The sequence below is a fragment of the Struthio camelus genome, chromosome 8 (genome assembly GCF_040807025.1).
Source record: "Struthio camelus isolate bStrCam1 chromosome 8, bStrCam1.hap1, whole genome shotgun sequence".
NCBI lineage: Eukaryota > Metazoa > Chordata > Aves > Struthioniformes > Struthionidae > Struthio > Struthio camelus.
In genome coordinates, this window is record NC_090949.1 from 31,527,383 (window position 1) to 31,535,950 (window position 8,568).

Sequence of the window (8,568 nt, forward strand, 5' to 3'; positions counted from 1 at the left end):
CACGAAGAGTGAGGAGAAAGAGGATATTATAGAACATATATGTACAAAGTACAAAAACTTCTGCTATAAACCAGAACTCATCAGCTGAAAATTAGAGGAAGAGAAATACCCGATTGCACCAGGCAACTACAGGCTCACTGAACGAAAAACTGCCGAAAAAAAGCAACCCTTGCACACATCAGTCAATATACCTCCAACAGAAAAGTATTAACACTATGGCATAAGGTCTTGGTGAAGTTGCATCTGTAACACTATACCCATTCCTGAGAATCAGAACTGTACATTCTTGAGAAGATAAACTTAAATTACAGTAAGTATAGGCAAAACTGCTAGGAGGAAGAGAAAAATCTATTTTATGGAGATAAAACTAAACAGCTTTATATGCTTCCTTTTTTAAAAATACATTAAGGTATTAAGCACTAGAGAAGGAAAATGACCACTTAAAATAAAAATCAATGGTGGCACAAGAACAAATGAGTTAAAAGTACTCCGGCTCCCAAGGATTTGCATGTATGGACAGGACCGAGTTAGTTTGGGAGGAAAATGCAGCTTTAACAGTCAGGTGCGCGAGATGCAGAGACATGGTATTAAATATCTCAGCACACCTGCCTGTACAACTTCTGGTAACATTTTCTTTCAAAGCCAAAAAAAATACTGTTATTGTTCATATTCCAACAGTGCATATAGCCATAAATCAGAACAAAGATCAAAGCAGTTACTGTAAACAGTGCCCAGCCCAAAGAGTTCCCAGTCTAACTAGAGCAACTTGCTAAATCACTGGAATTTTGTATAAGGTCTGTGCTGCACTTAGGACTTCAACAACTCACCCACTTTCTCAATCTACAACAAAAGCACAAGAGTGTCTTCTCTTTCTCCCCCTCTCCTGATAAACATGTTTTTGTTTTGAAACTGGTAACGCATGTTAACATCAAGTCTACAGATGTGCTGAGCAAAACAGGCTATAAACCAACCTACCAGTCATTAACAGGACAAGAAAGGAGGAAGAGCGAAAAATAAAAAGACAAGAGACTCCTTCCACCTAGAGAAACAACTGGCTTTACACATCAAGCGCTACTTCAAGTCACACCTGGGATACAAAAATAAAACGCTCTGAAAAAAACTTCTTCACTGGGAGGGTGACAGAGCATTGGAACAGGTTGCCCAGAGAGGTAGTGGAGTCTCCTTCGCTGGAGATATTCAAAACCCGTCTGGATGCGATCCTGGGCAATATGCTCTAGAGGTCCCTGCTTGAGCAGGGAGGTTGGACTAGGTGATCTCCAGAGGTCCCTTCCAACCTAAACCATTCTGTGATTCTGTGAATCAAGCTAACAAGCTTGTCCTTAGGGAAAGATTCTTCTCTTCAACCCAGAGGAAGCAGCAAAACACCGGCACAAAAGATCTGCTGCACAGATCAGGAAGAGTGCTGTTTCTCCTGCCTCTCTAAATATAGCTCTGCATTTTCTGCATCATCACCTCATTCTCTGAGCAAATTTCCCCTTTCTTGTATCTCTTCCTTGGCTACTTCATCCTGCAATTTCTCTTGAAGCTTCTGGACTTTGCCCTGAAAACTCTACCTAACTCCTCCTTGCTGACTTCTCATTTCTACCTCATGCTGTGCCTAACCACGACTTCTTTTAACTGTTGTATCCACTTCCCCCACACAAACCCAAAGATGGAGTTATTTGCACACAAGTCCCAGCTGTCCATGGAAACACCATACTTCCCTACGCAGAAGGTAAAAGCTGAATACAATCTAGATTTTTAGGGTACAGCTTTACAGTTGATTTAAACAGATCTAAAATGCGTCCCATCCTTCCGCTGCATTTGTGAACCTGCTGAAAATTAACCTAGGAACAATGTTTTTTCCATTCATACGATCTAATTTACCATATGATCACTAGCATTGACACAAGAGCTGCAAAAACGCATGAGAAGGATCACTTGTTTCAGCAGCAGCATAGTAACTTAACCTCTAACCAGACCCTTCACTTTAAAGAAAGAAGGACTTTAGTGCTTCAGTATTTCATCAAACATGCTGCTCACATATTTGACCCACAGCAAAGGTTTGCAACTAGGAGAGCTGGCCACGTCCAAAGGCAAACTGGCCTTACTTCAAAGTCAGCATGTCCCTTGGGTGCAAGAGCCTTCCCTTACACGAAGCCCTGCTAAAGGAGGAAAAGACAAGCAAGCTTCCTTGGAGGGCGGGTTCAGCTCTAATCCAGTACGGCAAGTTGTGGCGACAATTTCAAATACCGGAGTGGCTAACCAATTGCCATTTATCAGTCACAGAGAGAAGAGATCAGTGCACTTAAGACATTGCAATACAGCTTTTCCTGCATGCATTCTCAAAGTGCAGGGAGAGATTAAATTTTTTTTTTTTTTTCAACAGCACAGCCCTAAAATACAAATCTGGGAGTCAATCACTGCACCCTGTGCTCAGTCCAGAATGGAGCCCTAGTATATATTACGCTGGGTCCCTTTTCTCTGTCTTCCTCCAGACACTAGATCTGTTTCTCCCCTGTCCTTACTGTACCTTCCTCCTTTCCAGGCACTGGACTGCATCCTGCCCCCACGATATACCACGTGCTCATCACTATGCTGCTGCACCAGGCGTCAGCACCCCTCACTGCCAGCTATACATTCCTTCATCCTCCACAAGCTTCTGGCCTAACTATTTCCAAGCGTACTGGGAAAAAAACAATAGTTGTAAATTATTTTTAGAAAAACAGTAGTATAAACCCTATCACACACCTTCAGAGAGTGTAGTAAATATTAACTTTCCACTCCCTCTGAAGTTTCACTTCCCTCTTATGAGCAAAAAGACTGAAAAACACATCAAGTGACATAATCAGGGCCAAAGGATGTTCATATTTGAGAAGTGACAACAATTCAGAAGCTCCTGACACCCAGATTCATCCTCCGGGAGGAGGACGCTGCTAGACTCCGAGTTTCCATCAAGAATAATCTATGCCCAAAAGCAGAACTTCCGCTGTTGCTAAAATGAAAAATTCTGATCCTCTGAGAATCAAGACTCAATGCTATTGTAGTTACTCTGTGCTACTGAAAGTGAGCGCCTGTATATTTGGTGATATGAACATCACCTCCGTTACCCATACACTGGTTCAGAATAACCCTGGAAGAGCATGATATTTCCAGAACTCCTGATAAAGACTATTATTTTAAACTTTTTAAAAATAAAATTGCTATGAATAGCTACAGAGGAAAATATAACTGCAACAACCAATTATAGTGAGTTAAGAACATCCAAAATCTGAAGAAATATACATTTCATATTCTATCAAAGACTAAAAAACTATTGTACTTCTTAGCATTAGGGGGTTACTACAGTTTTGAAATCTGGAGGGTGGAAATGGCTGAGAATTTAGCTTCAGGAACAAACACCTGTTCTGACTCTCACCAATTAGAGTTTTGACACTTATTCACTTTTCCTAAATATTAAAAAAAATCTTAATTCCCCTGCTGCTGTGTGTGAAAGTCCCCTTAAATATCATAGGTAAATTACTGCAGAACTATAAAATAAAGTTGCAGTTGAACTAACACTTTTTCCAGCATCTGTCCACACACCTGTAAAAAGGGTGAGTCCAATTTTCCTTCTCCCATCTCAGTCATTTGCTCCCACCCCTCCCTACTCGCCACAGCAAAATTCACAAAGCCTAGTAGTAAACCAGATCAAATAAGCGATTTAGCCAAAAACTTTGCCCAACAGCAGAAACTTGTTTTCGTGGATCAATTTCCTGAACCAGCTCATCCTGCAGCTCCATAAATGTGTTTACCGGTTTTGAGGAAGAGTATGCTCACTACTAGACTGCGCCTCTCAGCAGCAGCCTGGATGCGTACTGGATTATAACTATCCTGTAAAACACTGCATAGCTGCGTGCAAACAGTATCGGACAAAACTCTCAGATTCCTAAATACTAAGAACAGCAGTGATCCACTCTAAGAGGTACTCTAACCTTCTCTGTAACACAAACCACAGAACTCCCACTTCTCCCATCAAGTCCACAATTTCCCTTTTAAACGGATATTCAATTATGGTTACAGACTGGAAAAAACTAAAAATCTAACACTAACTCAGTAAATTCACTCCTTAAATAACACCAAAAAAACAACCAAAAAACAAACAACTCAAGACACTATTTCCATTCTGAAGTCATATAGATCCTACTACAGCCTGTTATACCTTCATATACTAAATTAACAAGGCTTCCAGCCATCAAATATCTTCTTCCTACCTGTGTTTACAAGAGCACAGACAAATAACTCTTACCGTTTTTGTGGAGTAGCAACTTAACCTTTCAAAGTAAAGGAAATAAAGTTATTGCAATTTCAGCCTCTACCAGTGATGAAAAGCGTTTTAGAGAATTGAGTGACTTAAAAATAGTTATCTTCAATAAATTATTCAGGTCTTCAATCAGTAACATCCAAAGACTTCAACTTACTTTTCCCTTTTGGTTTTGACTTCCCTTCTGTCACCTTCACTCCAGTGATAGAAGCAAGCTCTGCTTCTAGGTCCCCATCATCAGCACCCTCCTCTGCACCCAGCAGCATCTCTTCAGGATTGAAATCTACAAATAGCCCCAGCTAGAGCCAAGGCAAAAAAAAAACACTGCTGTGAGAACTGAGATGACGCTCAAAAACATCATGCTGCACTTAGGCATCACTCATAAATAGGTTATTTAAACATTTCCATGTACTCCGGATTCTCTTTGTTTTCAAAGCAAACTATCACACCATTTCTATTACCAAAACAATGCCCGCAAGGCATCCATAACTGAAACGATGCATATAACTCTGTTAGGAATCAATGAATACTCCCTCTAAGACTGTACACAATCAACCCAGTCTCTTCAAATCAAGTCTACCTAATAATTTGAAGTAAAAAGATAAAATAAAATGCTGCTCGTTATATTGAGCCTCATTAAGCAGATTTCATCAAGGAAGTTCAAGACAGTTGCTTAACAGCTGATCTAATCGGCATTCATATGATACAGATCCGACATGCACACACTGCAGATTCTACCCTCGATTCTTGGAAAAAGTTATATTTGCATATACAGGACTGTTTTGCATTTCTCAGTACTTCAGTTTGTAAATCATAAACACAAGGAAAAGCACTCTACACACATGGAAAGATGGCCATTACAAAACCAGCAATGCCTATAGTACGGGGGAGAAAACAATCAACAGATCATCACCATAGCTAAATGACAGCATCTCAGGTGGAAGAATACTAATTACACCAATCAGAATTTGAAAAAAAAATAGTGGGGGTAACCACTCTACTGTTGCAAAACATGCTAAACGACAAAGATCAGAGAAATCTCCAGGGTCCTAATCTAAAAGACAGCCTTAGATATCACTTTGCCACTATTTTTATAGTGCTAGGTAAGGCAGTAATTTCCCCAGAAATAGCAGCATTCTTTATCTTGACTCTTAAAAATATGAATTAATTCACAGGATGAATGGAATTCAGTTAAGCAAAGCAGCTTTCCTCAGACTTTTTCAAAGCACAAATCCCTTTTGGCTTACTGATCTTCACATGGCCAAGAAGGCAGCAGATCAGTTCCTCTGAAGCAGAGAAATAAAAAATAGCTATCGCTATTACAAAGATTAACAATCACCTCCTGCCTTGTAGGATCTGAAGTGCTGCCACAAGCTGAAGCTGGCTGTCAGTTTATCAACTAGTGCAAATTACTGGTAACTTTTTTTTTTTTTTTAAATCCTTCATCCTGCAAGAATCGAGGTACTGCTGGGCACTGCTTTGAAATGTTCTATGACCCTCTTTGAACTTTTTATAATCCCAAAGAAAAACATGAAATGTAGGTAAGAAACACTGATCTCAAGGATTGGAAAACAGCATTCAAAACCAGCAACTATTTGTTTACTAGTCCTGACCCTGCCCTCGACATTCTGAATGGCACAAGGCAGATCACTTGGCCGTGCTATGCCTTCTTCCTCTTCCATAAAACAAAACACGCTTGCACACTTGGACAGAATGGAAAGGTCAGGACGAGATTTAATTAGGAAATATTTATAACGGTGATCTAAAGATGCAAAGTGCTATGGAATGAGCACCTTTTATAAGTGTGCAAACTGGATCAGGAGCGTATGTGATCTATCCATTGCTACACTGCAAGTGACACATGAAGTCAAGAACAGAATCCAGCGCTTCTAGCTCTAAGTCTCTCAATCCTTTCAGTAAAACCCATTTCCAATGAAATTAACAGTTTTAAACTCAAATGCTTAATATAACAGAAAAACAATGTTACAAATAACTTGCAGTTGATACATTACGTAGCTCAAACAAACTCAAAATAGGGTTCATTTAAATGAACAAGCCATTAGAGTATTCATCGTAAGAAACAGTTCTCCATGCTGTAAGATGGGCTGAAAAACTAATATGTTTTACTAATTTCTAACTCTATGTAGTTAATTAGAGTTACTCTTTATCTTTTTATAGTTTGTTTTACTGGGGGGAAGGGAAGATGTTTTTACCTTTTTTACCCCCCTTGTTCAAATGAACTAAATATATACTACTTTCCCAATTTAGAAATTGGAATTTTCATCATAGAGCAACAGTGACTTTATGCATCTCTCCTTGAACCGTTCTGCTTCTGCTATGACAATACTGGCTCTTAAGAAATCATCAAAATGGAATCTCATCTATTTTCTCCGTTTTAATATCCCATTCCAATCTCCTCTCAGATCCTTCTGTTTTCGTACTAGCTATTCTTCCTCCACATATTACTTGCGTCATTTCTACTTTCAAAGTTGTAGGAAGTTCTACTCTGGACCTGACTTATTCTTTACCTCTAGCTGTACTCTGCTTTTCTTCCACTGCTCCACCCAGGACTGTGCTTTGACAGTATTGCTATCTTTAACAATTTCACGTGACTTCCTACACCTACCAACCACAACTGAACTATGCTTCTCTCCTCCATGCTTCTGAAACTACACCCAAACATAAAGAGTACACATACAGGCTCGCTACCCAGGATTAAATCACAGCTACAAGAGGGGCATAGCTTTACCAGTTTATTACAAGAAAAATGACTATACGGAAAACAGAGAGAACTAGAAACTATCTCTGTTCTAGCACTCTCTAACGCTCTCCCACACGCGTCCCTGAGTTTGTCCCTGGCTGTTTTGATCTTCGTAAGTTATTTTTATAATCTCGGAAGGTGTAAGAAAAATCCCAATACAGTTATCGAAAGCTATTATTAAATCTCAACATAGCTGAGGTAGGAAACTACTATTAGCCTAAGTCACAAGGGCTCACGCAAGGATCAGTGTTACAACATAGTGGCTTCCTTGCAAGACCTCCACTGCCTCAGGTCAGATAAGTACTCTAAGAGCAATGCCCTAAAGGAGAGAGAAAAACACCCCGACAATTTAAATCTAAAAAACTGTCATGGTCCTGCCAGCTCTTCTTAACGCGAGGGAAACGCCAGCAGGCCAACAGCAGCAAAAGGTCTGAAGAAGACGAGGCCGAAGCGCAGGAGGTTTCCTCACCTGCTTCGCAACGGCGGCTCCCTGGCCCTTGGCCTGCGGGCTCCTCTTGGGTCTCCTGCCGAGCATGGCGGTCACCAGCCCACGCCGAGGGCACGCAGCCGGTCGCGGGCATCCGCCGTGCCTGCAAGGAGACGCAGAGCCGGCGCAAAGCCGCGGCTTTATCTCCGCTTCGCCAGCCGCGCCCTGCCCGCGCAGCCCTCCCGCCCGCGCCTCACACCGCCTCGCCGCGGCCCGGCCCCCTCGGCAGCGCCCCCCGCCGCAGGGAGGAGCCGGCGGAGGCGACAGGCCGAGCGGCCGGTCGACACCCGCCGCGCCGGGGCTCACCTCGGCCTCCTGCCGCCGCCGCCCGCCCCGCTCGGGGACGCCTCGGCCGCCGCTCCGCGGGAGCAGCGCGCCTGCGCGGAAGGGAGCCGGGGGCGGAGCCTGCAGCCCCGCGCGGGAGGAGGAGGAGGAGCCCGGCCGGCGGCAGCCGCAGCGCTCTGAACGCGTGGGAAAGGCGCGGCGGCAAAGCGCGTCCCGGAGAGTAATTCAGTCCTCGGACAGCCCTATCGATCCTGCGCTTATTTATAAGGTTGGCTGAAGCTGCTACGAAATTTATAGCTTGCTGTACGAACTGCAGCTTTATTAAATCCTGCACTTCATCAAGCTAGTGTGAGACACTTTCTAGGGGAAGTCCTTATTTCTAATCTTGCAACAGTGAATTCTCTAGTATTTGCTCTTTACACCATTTCTCTACTTTAAGTGATCTCGGTAAACAAACAAATTTTGGAGGCCGTTTCACAACAACACAACTCTTTAAAGTGTTTCCAACTTATCCCTTTCTAAATCACTAATATATTTCGGTAAACAACTCTATTATGAAAGCAGACTTTAACAGACCTGCATTAGCTGAGGTAATTTCTTCGAAGCTCTCCTCAGTAACAGTTATGCTCCAAAAAATACATAAAGCTGATCACTTGAATGACAAATTCCTGCTGCTATTTTTACTTTCCTGGTAGTAGAGTCTCCTCACATTTCAGCTTTTCTTGCAAATTG

General features: G+C 42.2%; 1 protein-coding gene across 7 annotated transcripts in view; it reads right to left on the reverse strand.

Moving 5' to 3' along the window:
• Window positions 1-7,931, reverse strand: part of CC2D1B (coiled-coil and C2 domain containing 1B) — a 41,863-nt gene extending 33,932 nt beyond the window's left edge. For 6 of the 7 annotated variants that reach the window (XR_011142613.1, XR_011142612.1, XM_068953142.1 and 3 more), the window contains exons 1-3: window positions 7,858-7,931; window positions 7,534-7,654; window positions 4,461-4,602 (exon numbers count right to left, since the gene is read on the reverse strand). Coding sequence is in view for 5 of the 7 variants with exons in the window: in XM_068953142.1 (XP_068809243.1) it covers window positions 4,461-4,602; window positions 7,534-7,599 (208 nt within the window). In the remaining 2 variants the exon portion in view is untranslated. Of the gene's footprint in view, window positions 1-4,460; window positions 4,603-7,533; window positions 7,745-7,857 lie in introns of those variants that run through there. The other variant, XM_068953143.1, reaches the window with a different exon arrangement.
• Window positions 7,932-8,568: the final 637 nt, after the last annotated feature.